Source organism: Ciona robusta, chromosome 8 (assembly GCF_009617815.1).
Source record: "Ciona robusta chromosome 8, ASM961781v2".
NCBI classification, from domain to species: Eukaryota; Metazoa; Chordata; class Ascidiacea; order Phlebobranchia; family Cionidae; genus Ciona; species Ciona robusta.
The window spans coordinates 3,647,389-3,667,804 of NC_143242.1; the positions used below are offsets into that span (position 1 = coordinate 3,647,389).

Below are 20,416 nucleotides of genomic sequence, written 5' to 3' on the forward strand. Positions count from 1 at the left end.
GTAGACACGTCTGCCTTTCTACCTTGATAACCACGATTGAGTCTGGTATAACGAAAAACAGCTTCAGGCAGCAATAAATGAAAACGAAAGGGTTTATTCTCTCAAAACACGATAATTGGCACACATGTAATTATAGTTAACCTTAACACATTACTCGGCAAATTTAGTTAAAATCGTCTAATTGCCGCGATTTCGTGACTAGCGGTCACTATTGGTATGCGATGTACAGATTCGGTTAATATGAATTCGACACGTGGTTAGTCGTTTAATATATGACCATACTGTTCCAGTACATTGCCGAAGTGTCTGCCTTCCCAGTAAACTTTACCGCATTGAACGCAGCAGAAGAATTCACGTATTCTTTCCGCCACCGGTAATGGGACTTGCTCACAGTGCAGTGGTGTTATGGTCACGTCAGCTTTACCCGGCAACTTTGATATAATAGTGATATCCGACATGTTTAACCTAGCGTTGTTGGAAAGGGACAAGGGATTGATTGCATATGTTGGTTTCGTGTCACTAAGTTGTAGATCACACAGTTTATTTGCTATAACCGTATCGGTTTGATCAATTGCTTTAGCACTGAATATAGAAGGCCAGTCCAACTCTACAGTGGACGAATTATCTGGTACGACTGTCAACGGGATCATATTTTCTTCAGCAACCGAATCGTTACCAAACATGAAAGTATCGTCGTCGCTGTAGTCGTCGCTCCTTTGTAGCTCGTCTGTCTGAGCATACGATAACTCGCTATCGCCACCGCGAAAGCAGTTCCACGGTACACTGGCAGGCGCAGACACTGCCGCTGTTTTGATTCTAATCGCTTCAAGCATTTCCCCAGAAGAGAGCTTCAAGTATTGGTCACAGTTGCATATTTGGCACCTGCTGAAAACGTCAAGTTGCGTTACATTCACATTGAACTTCTCCAGAACAACAGCTACTTGCTCCTTGGCTTTTAAACCATTAGGGACATTGAAACAGTGGCCAACTGCGACCTGAGAGGAAAGAAATCTAAAAGGTGAACCTGAAGTTAAAATGATCCTGTTCTCTTGCTGGGCAATTTTAGCACACACGTCATGGTCTTCAAAATTGGAAAGCATTTTAGCGTCAATACCACAGCAACGAAGCTGCCTTGCAAGGCCTTGTAGCATGTTGTCACAAACCACTTTAAAATCACGGGCTGAAACTTCGTTGACAGGTGGTTTATCCTGCGGGAAAATGGATACCTCATTTGAGTTTTGCCCAGCCTGCATATCAGTTGCTGGTCCTTTTCCCCTTCCACGCCGTTTAACTTTAGGCACAGGTTGGTTTATTATCTTTTCCAATGTAACATTGCAGCCTAACTCTTGTAACCTTATTGAAAGTACGTCATATATCTCCAGCAGGCAGAATGCATCCAAGGCTGCATATGTGACTTGTGTGACACGAAGTGGGCGTCTTTCCCAATCTGATATCTGCTCACTTTTATCTAGGGCCTGGCCCAAAGTTTGTAATGCAAGTTTGCTGAGTCCACTATGCTTACAAAGCTCATCAGCATCATTTTCCATTGCCAGAAGTTTTGGGTAAAGGCGACATGCATGTTTGAGTACAATGTGGAAATCTAGCACTCTTACCGACGCTTGTAATGCTTCCTTCAGCAAGGGAATACTGCAAGCCAGTTTCTGCATGTCCTCATTTAAACCATACCCAAGTTTCAGGTGGTTTTTCGATTTCATAAGTTTTGCTAAAAACAAACCAAGAGTGCAAGTGTTCATTTGATTCGTAAAATTAAACACATCTATTAGATACACATTGCTCTGCACCGCCAGCTGCAGGATAGCAACTCCATCAGTATTTGAAGTAGAGAATGCCCATTCAGAGTCAATTCCAACACATGAGTTATTATTCAAAATATTTTCAGAGCACTTTTGCAACAATTCTTCGTTATCAACAACTATTACAGAAGTTAAAGGCAATTTAAGTTGATGGAATTGGTTCTGCGTGATTTTATTCTGGGTTGATTGACTTCCCAGTGTTGCAGAAGCACCTTCAGTAAACCAGTCTTCCGAATCTGAATTCTCACAGTTCTTTGTATCCAAAACTTCTGTTTTTAAATCTGGATTAAAATGCAGCTTCAGTCTATATGCTTCTTCTTCATCATGATATGCATGGTGTACCATATCCATCAGTTGTACCTGCAACCATTCGTCATCACCAACAGTTTTCAGCACTAGTTCGCATGTATTCTGCATTGTAGCTGCTTCCTCCACATAATATCTGTACAAAATGTACCGTAGTTTGCCCAGCATGTGACGTTTGTACAGGTTTTTGCACACGTCGTACATATTAACATCAGGTTGGTACGTTTTCATCAATCGAACTAGCAGTCTGTCGATAAACTGTGGTCGTAATATCTCCCCACGAACCTGATTAAAGTTATGCTGCATGCAGAATTCCACCAAGTCAAAATCAGGCGCCAACCACTGGTCCAACATTTGCATTACTTCTTCACGAGCAGGTGTGCAGTCCCGAATATAGTCCTCCAAAATTGAAACTCTGTTTTGAAGTAAAGCGGGCAGAGCAATATCATAAATGCTGAAATGGTCGTGCAGTTTTAAATGGGCAACATAAGCTGCTGCTTCTTTAATCCCACCACCTTTAAGTTTTGTCCTGACATGATGAATTATCTTGCTCAGATCTGGTTGATTCACTTGGTACACACTGATGAGTTTTAACAACAAGTTTTTATGCGAAATATCGCATATTTCGAGAGCTTTGTCTTTCATTGCATTGGTGATGCTCTCCAGCTGTTCTGTGTGATCTGTTATCCAGTCCTTAAGAAAATTAAGAATAAAGATACCAACAGATTTCGGACGCTTTTTGCTTTTACAGGACATCAATAAATACAAACAATCGCCATAGGGGGTGGAAGAAGAGAATAAAACATCTGACATAAGACGGCTCAAAGCTTTAATGTTCTGCTGGTCCCATAATGCATTCAGTTTAACTTGTACAGAATTCAAGTTACCCCGTGGATTAGCCATACTATCAGTGTTATAGACAGGACGCTCTATTTTAAAAATTTTTCTTCAGTTTATTTCTTCAGTTTTTTTTTTTCTTCAGTTATTTCTTCAGTTTCTCCAACTTGTACTCTTCAATTAGTTCCAACTGTGCTCTTACTTTTGCTCTCTGCACAACAAGAACAAAAGTTATTTATAATAATAAATGATTATAATCTACTTTATCCTCGCGTGGCTGGAGAAAGACACTCGTTAAACATGGGCATTCTGTTTCAAACACCTCGTGCCAGCTTACGACTTACCTAGTATCTAAATTAGTGGGTGATTATTTTTTTTATTTTGGCTGATAATTTGGACAACCTATTAGTGACCACTGGGTTGGAGAATTGTTGTAAAGTTTCTTGACCAAGAACACATACGCCCATAATGGTAGCAGCGACCAGGCTTGAACCCATTACCTCTGGTTTAGAGGCAGGGAAGCCAACTAACTGTACTACAGCGCCGGATAACATTCTTGGTGGTTAAGACTGTTCTATAATTAGTGAACCTACATTTTTCTCGTGTATTTCGTCGTGTCGCTTTCTTGTCTCTTCTGACATAGGTTTCCTCAGGTAGTTTGACGTGTTGACGATATAAAACGTGAGCAGTGGGAATGAGAGATAAGTTAGCATCTAAAAAAACATTTATATGTACATTAGTTTTAGAGAAATTCCATATAAGAAGAGCAGTGGGAATGAGAGATAAGTTAGCATCTAAAAAAAACATTTATATGTACACATTATTATCAGAGAATTAACACAATTTCCAAACAATATTTATTTTTGTGATATTATAGACCATTTCATATTTCTACTATGATGTATTAAATATAATACACACCCGAAATGTTTCCAATCTTACACCCATGTTGCTTCAAAACAGCTTAAAATCATTACAGATTCAGAACAAAAGCTAACCCCTTTAAAATTAAACTACGCATTAAAGCAATACTAATGCAGCAGCAGTGTGGAACTATAGGCAAGCTAAACAGTGTATATGGTTGCAGAATTTAGCCTAAACAAACTAACATCGACTGTTTTGACATTTTGAACTTATTGCAGTAAAAAAGAGTTGATCATTGGGTGAACCTATATGAGATATTTCACATATTTTAACATAAAAAAATGCTATTAAGTAATGGTACATTTGTTACATGTGAAGAGAGTTAATGCGTATGCTCTAGTACTATAATTGGCATTAAATAAGAAGTAATCACGCTATGAGAATATGAATGCTTGAACATAGATAAGACTCTTAACAGATAAATATAAAATATTGTTTACTGAACATAATGACTTCTAATAAACGGAGGTATCACTTGTACTTAAAACTATCATATTCAACTAAATATTACACTATAATTACCTATTTATTGAACTAAAAATACTCAAGTACGTAGATTAAAACTGTAACCTACTACCCCGCTGAATTAACTAAATACTAAACACTGTTTTATGGGGTGAGTATTCTCTTTAGAAACATAGGTGATATTTTAACTTCTTCCAATCTTTCCCAAGCGTTGATCGGTCTTTGGGTTCGCTGTTATCGCCTGAACGGCAACAATTGCTTCATTAACCTGTGTCTGCAACTTTCTTAACTCATTTATATGCAACAGTCTTAGAGCTTTGGCAGCTTTGTTTATCATAGGGTCCCCTGTATCAAACCCGAGTTTTATATCATCAATAGGAACAGCGCGACCAACTGGTTTTGATGTCGTTTTTGCCGCCTCAAGAGCTGGAGTTGACAATCGCTCCTCAATTAGAATTTTCACAGCTTCCAAGGTGACAGTATCATCCGGGTGAATTGGTATATCTAAAACTTTTGCCAAGCTTCGAACCCCTGTTCTAAACTCCATGCTTTTTTCATTAATGTCTTGCAGTTGGCTTTTCGCAGACGCACCGTTTTCTTTTGGTTTTTTAACTTTTTCAGGACTTACACTATTATACTTTTCTACATCATCCCCATACTCAAGCCTTACAGCAAGTCCAAGCAGCCAATCAATTACCATGTTTTGATTTTTCTTTGTAAATGGATAGTCCACATCTTTTAAGTATTTTTCCAAAGCAGCAGGCCATGATTTTGCATTGGCAGTTTTCAGAAACACACGGTTTTCTACTTTATAATGACGTATTTTCTGATCTTCCAACCATATAACAAGCTCTTTACATTGTTCTACCACACTTGGGTCAAACGTTGAACTTTGTGGATAACCCAATGCATTGAGTTTTCTCTTGAACATTCTATAACTTGAAGGATATAATAAATGATTTAATTAAGGTTTGTTATATTATATAGCATATAAGGAGCAAGATATGTAAATGTTTTTATAAAATTTTACTTAAAAATGGTGGAAAACCTGTTTTTTTATACGGTTAATATAAAACTGTTTAAACTGACATATTTATAAACATCGAGCAATCACAAACACATTCACCTCAAGCATGTACCAAAAAAACTGTAACAACATTTATAAAACGATAAGAAACAAACGTTATATTACTTTATGATGACGTGACTAAACTACCTGTCTGTGAACGAAGTCACCTACCAACCAAGTCCTTTACATACACATGTGTTATCCATGCATGACTATCTAAAGCACTTGGCATAGATTTAAAACCAACCAAGGGTGGGCCAACATGTAATTATAACGTAAAATTGATTTTACAGTGTTAAAAATTGTATATATGTCGCCCTAAAACGTAAAACTTGTATTTGAAATTATTTCAGTCCCCTAAAAAATATTAATACGAAAACCATGAGCGGTAAGATGGGGAGATCCCCTAAAATAAAACATTTACGGGACTTGAAATAATTAAAATGTTCTGGACCGTGGACCCTTTTAGATTCGATACCAAAAATCAATATTTAAAAGCGTGAGTGTTCTTCAAAATTTATAATAAAACAAAATTGTTTAATTTTACTTTGAATGTGGTTGAAATATCGCATCGTAGCGGACGATACAATTTAGATACATTTGTTCATTCATTTATTTGTTTAATTCATTTGTCGTATCGCATCAGGTTATTATAGAAAAAACAATGTTAAGGTATCAGTTTATTCTTGTTTTATTTCATGTATATGTGTGTCAATGCCAGAGTCGCCTAACAAGCTCTGATCTTTCTAATCCACCACTTCAAAGCCACCTTGACCCATATACCACTAAACATCATGCTTACAAAGACACTAAATTTGGATCAACATTTACACCAGGCTTAAAGGCCCAACCCTTTACCATTTGGACACTGGACCATGGTAAAATATCATACCCTGGGGAAAATTTTCCCCAAGGGTCTCCAATTGGTTTCCATGTCTACACTAACCATTCAGGCTTCCTAGATTGCATGTGGACCGGCCAAAAGTCATTGATTGACTTTGTGAATACCAGTCCATCAAATGTGCAGTATGTGTTTTTAACTTTTGACAATAACGCATTAAAAATCGCAACCTGGATGAAATTCCAGTTACAAAATGCTCTTTTATTGTCAAAACTAACTCTTACTGAGCAAACAAATTTCATGAAAAAAAGTTTCTTTGTCATCACCCCGGTTTCAGAACTAGGCAATTGGATTCCCGCCATTTTGCAGGAATGGTCATGCAGTGACCATGGATGCGGTTACAACCAAGTTGCATTTGAATCAAAATCCTGGAACCCGCCGGTTAAATTTGTAAAGCGAGTTGATGCACGTTATGACTGGGCATTTGTTCACCAGTGGAAACCTGCTGCCCCTACCTTAACCCACGTACCAGATGGTTGTTCGTTTAGTGTAAAAAACATGATACATATAAACGGCTCTGTTGCTCTTGTAGCAGGTTCCAGTATAAACTGCACCATTGCTAAAAAGGTAAGCAACTTACAAAATGCAGGAGCTATTGGTGTGCTTGTGTACTCAGAACCTGGTTATCCATTAAAAGACATTAACTGTGATGGTGCAGATTGTTCTGTACAAATCACTATACCAGTTGTGAGCATCCCATACGATGCTGAAGTAATTGAAAGTGTCAAAACAGGTTATGTTGTAACAGCAAGCCTTCAGAATACTCCATCTCCAAATTTCTACTTTACAATTGACGGAAAGGGCAATCTTGCAGAAGCTGGTTGGTTCCTGTACCCCTCCCTGCAGTTTCTAGCTTGGCAAATGCAGTGGCTTGTATTTGATGCTAATCTATCAAACAAAATCTCAACATTTGTTGATTACAATGTACCTGTGTTCAACCATACAGTATTACAAGGGAAAAATGGGACAGGCAATGTCACAGTTCAGTTAAATAACCTTCAAAACTACAACAGTTTGTATTTGGATATGTCGCTTGGGTGTGTCAGTGACACAGAAGATGGTTGCCCGCCATGGGATCATGTAGCTACTTTGTATGTATGTTGTGAGACAGCTGAACAAGAGTTATGTGGTGTAGAAGTAGGACGTTGGATCACTGCATTTCGGAGAGGCACTGGTCACTGGCTTACCAATGTTTCGCCACTTTTACCAGTGTTTGGTTTATCATCATCAACTAAATGCAGTTTTAAGGTTTTACTAGGGGCATGGTGGGCTAAGCCTTGGACAGTAACCTTAACACTTAGGTTTAAAAAGACTCCTACTCCACAATCTTTCTATCCAACAGTATCCAAACTACCCTTGAGGCCTTTCAAAGTAATTCCTTTATTCCAAGGTGGAACATTCGACAGTAACTACAATAAAAACCACCCAATGCTCCAAATATCTGCACCTAGCTTTACCTCTGCTATTATTTATGCTGTTATAACTGGCCATGGCTCTGACGATCATAACTGCGCTGAGTTCTGCGTCACGACACACCTTTTCTCTGTAAACAACAACTCAGCTCATAGCACAACATTCAACAATGCTGGGACGCCATTAGGCTGTGCAGAGCGTGTGCCAGAAGGTGTGGTGCCTAACGAGCATGGTACTTGGTTATATGGTAGAGACGGTTGGTGCGATGGTCTGCAGGTTGATCCATGGTTGATTGACATTTCAAACGAACTTCTTCCAAACTCCATAAACAACATAACATACCGTGGACTGTTTGAAGGCAAAGATCCAAATCCAAAGCAGAACCCAGGATTGATTAGAGTTTCATCTTACCTTGTGTTTTATCATTAATATAAATCTTGTTTTCGATTTATTTATGATTATTTATCATCAATTTTTTTTCATTTCCATTATTGTCAAATTATTATAAGAAAACTGTGTCATTTATTTCTTGGGTTAAATACCTTTTTTTCTTAATATGTATTATATTATAGTCATAAACTCAAGGCAAATTCTGACACAAATTGTGTCATTTAAAATTATATCATACATTATTGTGAATTTGTCTTCACATTATATTCTTCACCATTTTACATCATAAATCCCTTATATTGCCTAAATCTATTACCATTCTGTTTTCACCTCAAGATACATACTGAACTAGGTATCATGAAAACTTATTGACATGGCTGGCTCTACTGGTTTAAAGTTTGGTCAACATATTATCCCAGCAAGCACCACATTCTTAAGAACTTCACTCAGTTTTGCCTTTGTGAATATTAAGCCTGTTGTTCCTGGACGTATCCTTTGTATGGATGATTTTCAATGTTAATTTCAAGGAAATGTATAATTAAGCCTGTTTGTTTGCTGTATAAACTCATTGTAATACACTAAGCATGCCTATATGATATTACAGCTATTAATATTTTTAAACTCATAATACATATTGTATACAGGCATACAATTCATTTTTACTTAAATTTCGATGAAAAATTGTATATAATTTTATTGGATTATGTTTCTATAATTTTATTGTCAATATGTATTACATAATGCTTCAGAGTGTCAGTAGATAGATACCAAATACATCGTCTATAGTCCTTTACTGACAAATAATAGATGTACTTGTGTGTCCCATTCGTTTGGTTGAACGAGTCAAACAGCTAAAAACGGAGGAAGTATCCGATCTTTTCATTACTGCACAACGTGTGTCAACAGTCGTTGAAATTTGTTTCAAAGCATCGTCTGTTTCTATCGTCGTACAGGTAAGAATAATGTAAAAAATGGGTTATAATTTTTGATATTAAGTGAATAAATGAAACTTTTTATTCTCTCGTGGTGAGGCAACTGCCTTTGTTATAACACGGGCGTTCTGTATCAAACATCTCATGCCAGCTTACGAGTTACCACGTTTGTAACTTTGTAGGTATTAGGTAATAGGTTTTTTGTATTCAAATCGTGTATTCACCACAAAAGTTTGTACGTTGAATGCGGGTTTATAAAAGACAGTTTATGTATATTGAAAAGTTAAGTATTTGTTTTAATCGATTTTAAACTTTCCACATTAAACGGCATTGACGTGATATCTGTAATTAACCCTACAGTCGTACTCGTAGAGATGCACAAGCAGTCGCACAGTCAAAATATCGTTTGTTTATAATACTCGACGTCTATCCGTTTTCGCATTAATATGTGTCTCCAATTTAAAATTGATGAATGTAACTTATCGTCCACGCGTGGCGGTGCAACAACAGTAATTATAACACTGGTGTTCCGTTTTACACACCTCGCTAATTTCACCAAGCTGAGAAATCTTTGCATTTCGTATTTCTGATTAAATTATCTCTACAAGGATGGACGAGAAGCTGGTCAGTCTGTTCCACACGTTCATATCCATATTTTACCAAGGATTCTTGGCGACTTCTTGAACAACGACGACATTTATCAAGAGGTTAAATTATCAGTTTAGAATTAGACAGTATATTTTAAAGCTAACAGCTAAGTATTCTATAAAAGCATTGCTTTTATGACGTTTTTGTGCCAGTAATTGAGCCGCATACTGCTTAATTTGTAGAACTTTAGAACGTATGTAGATAAACCCGGGTTGTTACCGTTTCGTAAAGTGGGTCTGCAGTATATGTGCGACTAACAGGGTAAACCTGGCGTCTTCTTACACTGATGTTACACTGGCTTTAGGAGCTTAACATCATTTTTAAGAAACCTAGTCCTAAAAGATGTTTCTACACAACAGTTGCAAGGACATGATAAAGATTTGCTGGAATCTCAACACCGAACAATATATGAGATGGAGAGAGAAGCCGCTCTACTCAAACCAATGTTTCATTCCGATTCTTGATGTTACACCTCATGCTCTTCTGTCGTGCAATACTTAGCAGTGAATTTCCGATTTTATGATTATATATTCGTGGATTAGTTTATACATTGGTGTAGAACAAAACACACTTATGTTTCTGAATGTTAATTGCTTCTATTTCCTTGAATACGATACATTGTTGCAAAAAAAGGATAAAAGTCGGTTTGTTCGATGTATAGTTCTGCGTACTTCAGAGGGCTTGTATAAACGACAATTTTGTCTTTGCAGGTAAATTGTTTCTGTCGCATTTAAAGTTAAAAGTGCGTGCAAATGCATTTATACGGCAACTCTTATTCAAAAAATAGACAAAAAATGACAAATCGTAGTTGTCTATGTGCAAACCAAAGAATCATCGTTGCAAAAGTGTGTTCCGCAACAACATCTACATACGCTTGGCTGGTGGCCAGGTCGACATTGCTCTCTGTTGTTGTTGATGTAATTATTCTCACATGCCAATGATTGCTTACAACGCTTCGTAATAGTGATCTACAGAAACAAGAAGGTTTTAGTAAAGTCCGCCTGTTTATGTTTTCAGCAACTCTTTATCAACTGCAGTCCTACGAGTAACCTTGTCAAAGTTAACAGCTTATATAGTAGGGTGGGGGAAGATAGGACACCTTTTTATTTTACTTTCTCGTCCTATATGGCAGTAAACAAAAAACAGTCAAAGATATATAAAACGTATCTTCACGACTCCCATGGACCGTTGTTAGTTGTTTAAAACACGATCAGGATATTTGGATATTCAGTGCTAAAAGTGTCCCATCTTCCCCCACCCTACCATACTCTGTCTATGCGCTGAATTAGACAAAGAGATGAACTACAATTTAACGAAACTGTCGCTCATATATAGTCCGCCTGGCATAACCAAGAATCCAAGATCGAACGGAAAGTTTCTCTATTTGGATTACCTTAAAATATGTAGCAGTTCTATTTAAAATCAGTCAATAAAGCATGTATATATACATAATCACCTTATTGGTCGATATTTGTCTGGTTTCGCTTTGACATTGAAATCCTGCTGGGCAAAGTTCTACCCTTCCATTTCTCAAACATTCAGCTTCTGAATTCGCACTGTGGCAAGTGTAACACTGAATACCTGTTGAGCAAAATGACTTAGTGGTTGCAACAATTTCGTGTTCGCCAGTTAAGCTGTATAAGTACAGTTGTATTTGCCTATTTGTAAACTTGGGGAAACAAAAATAATAACAAAAAATATACTTTAAAGATGCGGTACAGAGAAAACTAACGTTCTATACAGAATAAGAAATACAGTAAATGTTTCCCTAAGGGCAGTCGGGTCAGTATTTATCCACATATAGTAGGGTGGGGTAAGATGGGACATTTAGCACATAATATCCAAATAACCTGAACGTGTTTTAAACATTTAACAACGTTCTCGTAAGGATACGATTTTACAATTCTTTAAATGTCCTTTGTTTGCTACCAAAAGCATGAGGATGTATGAAACAGAACACACGTGTTATACAATGCCTATTGTTGTCCTACAACGGGACGATAAAAATGTCTCATTTATTCATTAACATGATTTAAGGTTAACTAAAATCTAAGTGTAAAATCAAGTTAACGTACGTTCTTGAGCTGCGAGCCAGCCTGGCGGTGGATTGATAACAAATTCCGCTTCTGAGGAACCAAACAAGCAGCCTGTCATGCTATATCCATAATCCAGTGTAAAATTAAGTGTATCAATGTTCCTCAGTATGCGGGAAGTGTCAAGTAAATGCCGTTTACCGTTGGATTGGACGCTTACTGGTACTCCAATTTCGTCTGAAACCTAAAACGTGGAATGAGAATTTTTATAATTGTATATGACATATGTAGTAGGGTGGGAGAAGACGGGAAACCTTTTGCACATAATATTCTAATATCCCGATCATGTTTTAAACAATTAACAACGGTCTATGAGAGTAGTGATGATATGGTTTTATAATTCTTTGAATGTTCTTTGTTTACTACCAAATGGAACGGAAAAATGTTATGAAAAAGTGTCCTATCTTCCTCCACCCTACAATATGTTTTACTTTTGTAAATTTTGCTATTTTTTTATTATTTTAGGTTCAAATCGTTACAAGTATAGCAATTCATTATTTAAAGGTTAATTCACATACCTCGAAACTGCGTACAGTGCATGGCATTTTAACTCCCAAGTTAATAGGTGTGATATCTATTGCAGCATCCGTAAGATCAACATTTCGTCGTCTTCTTTTCGGCCCCCTGCTACTAGTTGGTGTTGAGCTTAAGCGCGCTGTGTCTGTACGTCGTAACCGTTCTCGGGCTGCCTGGTTGAAGAATATGTTTCCAAACTCTGCAGCTGCAGGTGGTATGGATCGTGGGAATGATGAGACTTGTGGAGCAGCTTTGAGTAATATTGCAATGTTAAAATGTGTTTTTGAAAAAAAATCTAAAAAAATATTCACCTACAAAGTTAAAGGTGGTAATTCATGTGCGGGAATAAGGGGTATGAAACAGAGCTCCCGTGTTATAACGACTGTCGTTGCGCCATAGCACGAGGATAAATATAAGTTTTAATCATTTATTCATTCATTATTTAGGCTTAAATGTAATTTGGTGGGGATTTTTTTGTAATGGCTGACAATTTTGACAACCTATTAATGACCATTGGGTTGGAGCAACGTGTGAAAATAAAAAAAAGCCGCTAAATTCCGACTGTTGCTGCCCCACCACGCGAGGATAAATAAGTTACATTCATTTATACATTTCAGCCTTACCGAACGCAGGAACAGATTCGCTCCAGACAATCTCCACGTCATTTACGTCGAACCTGCAGCTTTCACTGAACGTAGCAAGAAAAATGATGTTCCTGCTTTTCACCAGTTTGTTTTGAGTAAGCACAAAATCTCGTGCACGCACGTCATCAGCAAATGAATTAATACAGTATGCATTCCAGAACTGAAATTCAAACCCGGAATGTAATTGTACAGTACCATATATTTCGTTGCCAGACAATACGAAGATAAGTCGTAAGTAAGCTGTACTTTCATATACCTTTACTCTCTATACATATTGTAGGTTGGGGTAAGATGGGACACCTTTTCATTCTATTTTCTCGTTCCATAGTAGTAAACAAAGAACATTTAAATTCTTATAAAGCCGTGTTTTCACGACTTCCATAGACCGTCGTTATTGTTTAAAACACGATTAATATATTTGAATATTACGTGTTAAAGGTGTCTCATCTTACCCCCACTGTACTATACATATATATATATATATATAGTAGAATAGGTTGGTCTATGTTTTCATTCTCTTTTATTGTCCCAGCGTTTGGTATAAAAAACAAAGAATATTTATACAATTGTATAACTGTATTCTTATGACTTCAAACGGGCGTTGTTAATTGCAATTTTAGGAAGTATATGTTATGTACAAACGGTATCTATTGTCTTATACCCAACAGTACTATAGCCTATACTACACAAACCTTTTCTCATAACCTATACACACCTAAAAAGGCAGGAAAAATCAACCAAAAACTCCTACAGTGACCACATATATATAATATGACAACACCCAATACATTATATTAATCACCTGGAACAGTGGTGGCTTGCATGGTAACTTCACTGTAAGTGACCACCAATTATTGGCAGGTCTTAACTGTGGTAATGTGATTTTCCCTCTTGCTCTTGTTTCGGCAACGTATGACGGAACCTCTACAAAAAAATATTTAAGTAGGTGTAGATCTGAATTTATCATTATATTCACATAAGAAGATAAAAAAGATTGTTTATTATAATCTGCACTTAAATTCTAAACAATTTAAACGGCACCCAGAGTCTAAAAACTTAAAGTGTAAATACCTATAGTAAAATCGGTCAACACGAATACGTTTAGCCTAATTAAAAACGGTATTTTTTAAATCTTCTGTAGGGCCATGTACACGCACATAATGTACATTCATATATAGGTATAAGCTACACTGCTACACAGCACTTATTATTGAATATTCCGTTTTTATTGAATATTCTAATTTGCTGCCTGTTACGAAAATGCGGTCTTATGACTCAAATCCCAATAACGTTTAAACGTGGGCGTGTATAAGTATATATATGTATTTTAAGGTATGGTGTGGTTAATTACTCGTTTAAATATGATAGGTCAGCATTATATGTAGGACTATGGCCTTTCGTCATTCAATACATTGTATGAAAAAAAAAATTGGAAGTAAAATTCATAAACTACTTAACGTCCCGTATTTCCTTATTGTTTTTTAACAATTAACGACGCTTTTTTAAAGTCGTGAGGATACGGTTATAGATTTCTTCAAATATTTTTTCTTTACTCGGAATTGCGACGATAAAACAATAAAAAACACAGACCATCTTACCCTAAGCCACGATGTACAATTATGCTTTTTGACGTGTCAAATTTTATGTGGTTTACAGAAGAATTCAGGTCTATATTTTAAATTACTTTCTTTTTGCAGCGACGCAAAGTAATTGGACGCTAGCCAGGAAATGACCATCTTAAATCACTCCTTGTCAATCTGATACGGTTAATTACGTTCCAAATTAAATTTCCACCTTCCAAGATTATGTTACGGTAAGTGGCGCTAATTAAGTAGTCAAAATATTGATCTATATTTTGCACTCTCGTTCTTTAATATGTATAATAGGTTTGGGTATAGATGGTTTATGTTTTCATACTTTTGCTGCCCTATTTGATAGCAAAAAAATAATATATAGAATTGTGTAACCGTATTCCCTAACGACTCAACGTTGTTAATTGTATGGAATATTATTTGCTAACAGTATATAGTAGGTTGGGGGAAGATGGGACACCTTAAGAACATAATATTCAAATATCCTGATCGTGTTTTAAACAATTAACAACGGTTCATGGGAGTTGTGAAGCTACAGTTTTATAATTCATTAAATGTTCTTCGTTTACTACCAATTGGGACGTGAAATAGGATGAAAAAGTGTCCCATCTTCCCCCATCGTACTATCCATCTTACCCTACAGTACTGTATATGGTTGTAAAGATAAATGTCACATAAAAAATTTAAAAAAGGTTAAGCGACTGTCACTATGTAGATATGTAGGCGTTTTTTACTAAAATGCAAAACATACATGCTTTTGCTTACCATTACTCAATGCAGCGTATATATATCTGTCTAAGCAATCGCTTATTTCTGTGAATGTGACATTTTCCCATTGCATAAAATCCGCTGTGAGTAGATGCGTCTTGAAACAGTCCACGCAGGTTCCAATATTTGAGCGGTCCCGCGTACCGGCTCTGACGTGATTGCATGACTAGAAGAAAACGAATCGATTATTTTTTTCGTGAAATGTCTTTTTGTACGAACCGAAAACCTAACTCGGTATAGGTTATATTCACTATTTTTCGAAAACGCTTTCCTTTTCGTTAAAGTTAACCCCATGACGCAAATATGTTTGGAGGAAGTCGTTAAAAGTCTTATATTTTACAAGACTGCTTTTATTCTGTGACGTACATTGCAGGATTAATATGTTTTGTATGCGTCGTTTGCAAGTGGCGCGAAAATGCCAAGCGGTATGTAGTTTCGTTATATTTGATATTAATAATATAGTAGGGTGGGGGAAGATGGGACATCTTTAGCACATAATATCTAAATATCCTGATCGTGTTTTAAACAATTACTCACAACACTATATTAGAGTAGGGTGGAGGAAGATGGGACACTCCACCATTTTTATGAAATCGTATCCCTACGACTCATATATATACCGTTGTTAATTGCGTAAAACACGATCAGAATATTTAGATATTATGTATACGAAAGGTGTCCCAGCTTTCCCCACACTATACAAATCAAACCCAAGATCACGTTTTAATATAACTTTGTAGTTTTGCATCTAAAATATAGTTTTTGAGCTTGTTTAAATCGTAGGTCCCATTGCATGCCATGCTATACCCAGCCCGAGTAAAATTAAATAGAAAAAAAATCGTTAAAAATTAAATAGAAAGGGGTATACGTGGTACCAGTAGCATCTTATGTCGCATTGGGTGTAAAAAGCCGCAATACTTCGGGTTGTGCCACTTACCGAGCTACACAAAGTGTAGGTTCTGGCGTACCAGCTCTTTATCTTTAGGGCCACTTCCGCCGAACTTTTGTCCAGGCAGTAAGAAACTTGTCGGAGCCAAGGCTTAGTACGTCCTGTGCACCCTTCGAGTTGTAGCGTGATTTGTGGCTGAGTTATAACTGATCGTTTGCGCCTGCAAACTTCTGACCTGCATGCTGAATCGTAGTTTGTTGTTAAATATATAAACTTTTAGAATTTTGGAAAAACTGTGGTAAAAAGTAATTACTTCTAAGACGATAGACAATTTTTTTTTGTGGAACTTCATAAACTATTATTGTGACAATACCATACAGATTCGAGTATACGAGTATTTAACAAGGTTCTGACTGTTTGAACCGTGTAAGTACTGCAATGCATACGAAATCTGGGTTTTGTTAATTTCGTACAATCTGTTAAACGATATCTCGGTCTGTGCGGTTATGCTCGTAATTATGAATGTCTCGTATATGTATCGCAACTGCCATTGCGGTAACTGCGTTTATGAAACAATTCCCTCTTTGTTCTTAGCAGTATGTCATTAGATTTAAAGTGACATTAACATATGCGTGACCCGATTTCGTATGTAATTTACATATGCGCTGGCAGGATTACGATAAATTTTAGGTTCTGCGTTTATCGTGGTTAAGAACCGCGCGCTGGCAGATGCACACGCAACCGCGCACGAATTACTGATTTTCTACCGATAACTGTCGAGTTGCGTCCTTCTGGTTTGCATTACGATGCTATTAGAGCATGATAAAGTGTTGCCGCCCAAGTTAAAGTGCTTGTCAGTCTGGTTTCTTCAAAAACGTGACGGGTAATTTTTGCAACTTATTTTATCTGTGGTAAGATCGCCAACCACGATTAGATTTATATGACGTGTATTTTAGTTTGACTCACTCGGAGGGCCTGATGTGCCGAAACTCCGCTAAGATGCAACAATTTCTTCGCAGCGAATTATTTCTAAATTCGAAACAATCTTTGGTTTATTTTAAACGCACTCGCAACACACCCAGTAAATTAATGGAGTTACCCAAAATAACATTAAAATAATGTCATTTCGTGATAACATGATGCTGCTGGCATTTCTAGCCCACATACTACGTCATTGTTTAATTTTATACGTTACATTATATCTCAAAGGCCAAACCCATATGTTGACATCGGCCTTCTTTATAGGTCACTTTTAAATTTGGACTGCAGCCAAAAGAACGCGTTCCGGCAAAGCTTCCCAAATTCGGATTAAGCGCTACTGACGTTCTTCGGAATTTTTCGGCAACCAGTTTCGCAAGTTTTGGCGCACTGTCGTGTAACATATGAACACCCGACAATCGGAATGTAAACAGTGATCTTACGGGAAGATTACATGCACCCTGGCTGTACACATACGTGCTTATGAATATGAAAGCTCGATAATAAATACGGGTGATTGGGCACGTTTTAGGTTTGGTCTATAGGAGAAAATGTCGGCGTGTTTTAATCCAGTTAGAAACGTGTGCACATTACGTTTTTGACGCCATCCCTGCTTATGTGTTTCATATACAAAGACAGTAATTATTCTTGGTAACTTAGCAAAGCGCACGTTATACCATTTAAAGGCGGGCACAGTCACAGTGATTATGCACTTATGTGAAAACACTTACAATTCATTCTGTATTTATTTGATTTGAGGACAAAACCACCTAAGCACGAATAGGCACGAGCAAAACAGACTTTGCCACTTTTCAAATCCAATTATAACGACCACGTTTAGTGATTTATCTTATGACTGATAAAGATAGGATCTCTCGAAAATGCTTCTCCCATATATAGCAACACAACAATATTCTCACCTGTACTTGTTTCGAGTAAACACCCCAATGCACACAATGTTGTCAAAACCAACTTGAGATGAAGAACCATCTTCACGACCAATATTACTTCAACCTATTTCTACCAACCCAAAAACTCAAAATTTGTTAATGTTGTTTTGCATTATCTAAAGCAAAAAAATATTTTTTGATTTCGGAAAAGTTAACAAGGGGGGTACATTGCATTTTTTGCTTATGTGCCACATTGGAAGTAACGCCGCTGCAAATGGCTAACCGCTGACCTTTTAACGCGTGGCTTTCTTAGAAAAGCGTCATACTAAAGCGTAAGTTGATTAACACCGCTAACACTGACTAACCCTCCGACTGACGGCTGACAAATACTATATCGGACGTACCCATAACTGCGCAATATTGAAGCGAGTGACCCCTGGGGCGATATTTATCGGTTAGGTTTTTCCTCACAGAAGCAACTCTCCCACTTGACACTGTATAGGCGTGCCAAACGCAGGTGACAAATTATGGAGACATTTATAAGTTACCGTCACTACCCTGATATAGCACCTGCCCTCGGGAATATAATGACCATTAGTCGCATTTATCGATGTAGAAATACGTCGCGTTACTCCACAGTGACTTTGTACCAGACTATCCGTTTACTAAACGCTACTTTATTTGTTTTCGTGTTTCGGTCATGCTTATATAGGCGGCGGTTCTGTTTCGACTTATCACTTCGTTCCTCTGCCCTATAGCCACGCAGGACGTCCGCGCGGTGATCGTTTCACGTTTAAACAAATTGACAGATCAGCTACGCATGAACTAGTTGGAAATCCCGTCAACACCACACGCATAGTTGCATGTCGTCATAACTTGGGTCATTAATTGCTGGTTGTAATCTATTTTATTCCACGCGTTGACTTGTCTTAAGTATACTTGCAAGCCAAAAAAGTTAATTTGCATTTTCTGTACCTTGCTCAACTTATGTTTAATGCTTCAATTAGTATTTAAAGTAAGAGCATAAAACAATGAATAAATTAATATTTAAATGATATTATAAAATAATGAAGAACTTAGCATTTAAAATATAAGCCTAAAATGATAAGTAAATCATTATTGAAAATGATATCATAAAGTAATTTACAAATCAGTATTTAAATAAACTAATAGCATAAATCCGTATTTAAAATATTTAAAATTGTAGCATAAAATAATGCATGAATCAGTATTCAAAATATAAATTATTTTCAATAAATTTAAATCGAATAACGATGTGTCTATATATGCCACCAATGAAGTAATGACGGAGTCGGCGTAACGAATAAAATATTTACATTACCGTTAAGTCGATTTTTCGCTTTGGTTTATTTGGGTTTATCGAACTTAACCTGATTGTAACTTAAACAATGCTATTACCAAGTGAAAATTTTTATCACAGGACCGGCGTTTGGTATAAAGTGTATAGCGCACGTTTTATGCCCCGGGCTGGAGATTTTTAACAGGATATAACACTGTGGGGTAAGATGGGACACCTTTAGCGCCTAAGTATTATATTTCCGTCGTGAACAATTAACAACGTTCTTTTAGAGACGTAATTATATAGTGGATTGGGGGGAGGTGGGACACGTTTAGAACATGACATCCAAATATACTGATCGTGTTTTAAACAAATAACAACGGTTTATAGGAGTCGTGAGAGTCAGATTTAATAATTCTTTGAATGTTCTTTGTTTACTACCAAATGGGACGAGGAAATAAAATGGGAAGTTGTCCCACCTTACCCTACCCAACTATATAGTCTGTATATAATTATTATGAAATACTAATAGGAGAAAAAAGGAATGATAACATTGCCCATATTACTTCACAGTACAAAAAATCTTGCATGCGTGTTATAGAATTATTATGACTCACAGCCAGATAACGACAGTCACGCATTGGCACGACTGCATTGACAACATGTAGCTAACGAAACCGGATCAACATGCTACGATATATGGACTTCCTAAATGACTCATAGTTTGACATTTTCAAATGTGACCGCATATGTCAGGGGTTTTTGATTCGTGGAAATCAATTCCGTTTAATTGTTGTTGTTGATTTTTACCCAGCACACCAATATGCAAATTACCGACTGGTAGGAACCCTCCTTTTTAACCTCTTAAACCATTCGTTTACGGATTGTGAGTTAATTTTCTCCCACTTGATTGGTATAGTGCTTTCACGTGCGTTTTATAGCGCGATTTGGTTAGATACAAAAAGGGATGACTGCGTACTAGATTGTATTTAAAAGCTCGAACACCGATTTGCATCTTTAGATTTTCGTCGCTTTATCTTGAATTTG

The 20,416-nt window shown here is 36.9% G+C and overlaps 5 protein-coding genes across 5 annotated transcripts; 2 read left to right on the forward strand and 3 right to left on the reverse strand.

The window, feature by feature from the left end:
* Positions 1-74: 74 nt before the first annotated feature.
* LOC149732395 (exonuclease mut-7 homolog) lies at positions 75-3,901 on the reverse strand. The gene is made up of 4 exons (XM_089882428.1): positions 3,879-3,901; positions 3,551-3,670; positions 3,101-3,168; positions 75-3,061 (listed from the first exon to the last, which is right to left on the reverse strand). The coding sequence occupies exon 4, from the start codon at positions 3,021-3,023 to the stop codon at positions 258-260; it is 2,766 nt and encodes a 921-aa protein (XP_089738554.1). The 5' UTR covers positions 3,024-3,061; positions 3,101-3,168; positions 3,551-3,670; positions 3,879-3,901; the 3' UTR covers positions 75-257.
* Positions 3,902-4,530: 629 nt separating this feature from the next.
* Positions 4,531-5,697, reverse strand: LOC149732396 (tRNA-splicing ligase complex subunit RTRAF-like). Its single transcript, XM_089882452.1, has one exon. It carries the CDS (start codon positions 5,275-5,277, stop codon positions 4,531-4,533), a length of 747 nt encoding a protein of 248 aa, XP_089738578.1. The 5' UTR covers positions 5,278-5,697.
* Positions 5,698-5,889: 192 nt separating this feature from the next.
* LOC149732397 (uncharacterized) lies at positions 5,890-8,922 on the forward strand. Its single transcript, XM_089882432.1, has one exon. The coding sequence runs from the start codon at positions 6,080-6,082 to the stop codon at positions 8,156-8,158; it is 2,079 nt and encodes a 692-aa protein (XP_089738558.1). The 5' UTR covers positions 5,890-6,079; the 3' UTR covers positions 8,159-8,922.
* Positions 8,453-10,357, forward strand: LOC149732398 (bis(5'-adenosyl)-triphosphatase-like). The gene is made up of 4 exons (XM_089882455.1): positions 8,453-8,607; positions 8,927-9,072; positions 9,660-9,758; positions 10,059-10,357. The coding sequence occupies exons 1-4, from the start codon at positions 8,493-8,495 to the stop codon at positions 10,161-10,163; spliced, it is 465 nt and encodes a 154-aa protein (XP_089738581.1). The 5' UTR covers positions 8,453-8,492; the 3' UTR covers positions 10,164-10,357.
* LOC149732399 (uncharacterized) lies at positions 10,271-18,281 on the reverse strand. Its single transcript, XM_089882440.1, has 9 exons — positions 18,100-18,281; positions 16,250-16,443; positions 15,310-15,478; positions 13,755-13,876; positions 12,932-13,112; positions 12,311-12,558; positions 11,775-11,976; positions 11,156-11,280; positions 10,271-10,667 (listed from the first exon to the last, which is right to left on the reverse strand). Exons 1-9 carry the CDS (start codon positions 18,167-18,169, stop codon positions 10,512-10,514), a joined length of 1,467 nt encoding a protein of 488 aa, XP_089738566.1. The 5' UTR covers positions 18,170-18,281; the 3' UTR covers positions 10,271-10,511.
* Positions 18,282-20,416: the final 2,135 nt, after the last annotated feature.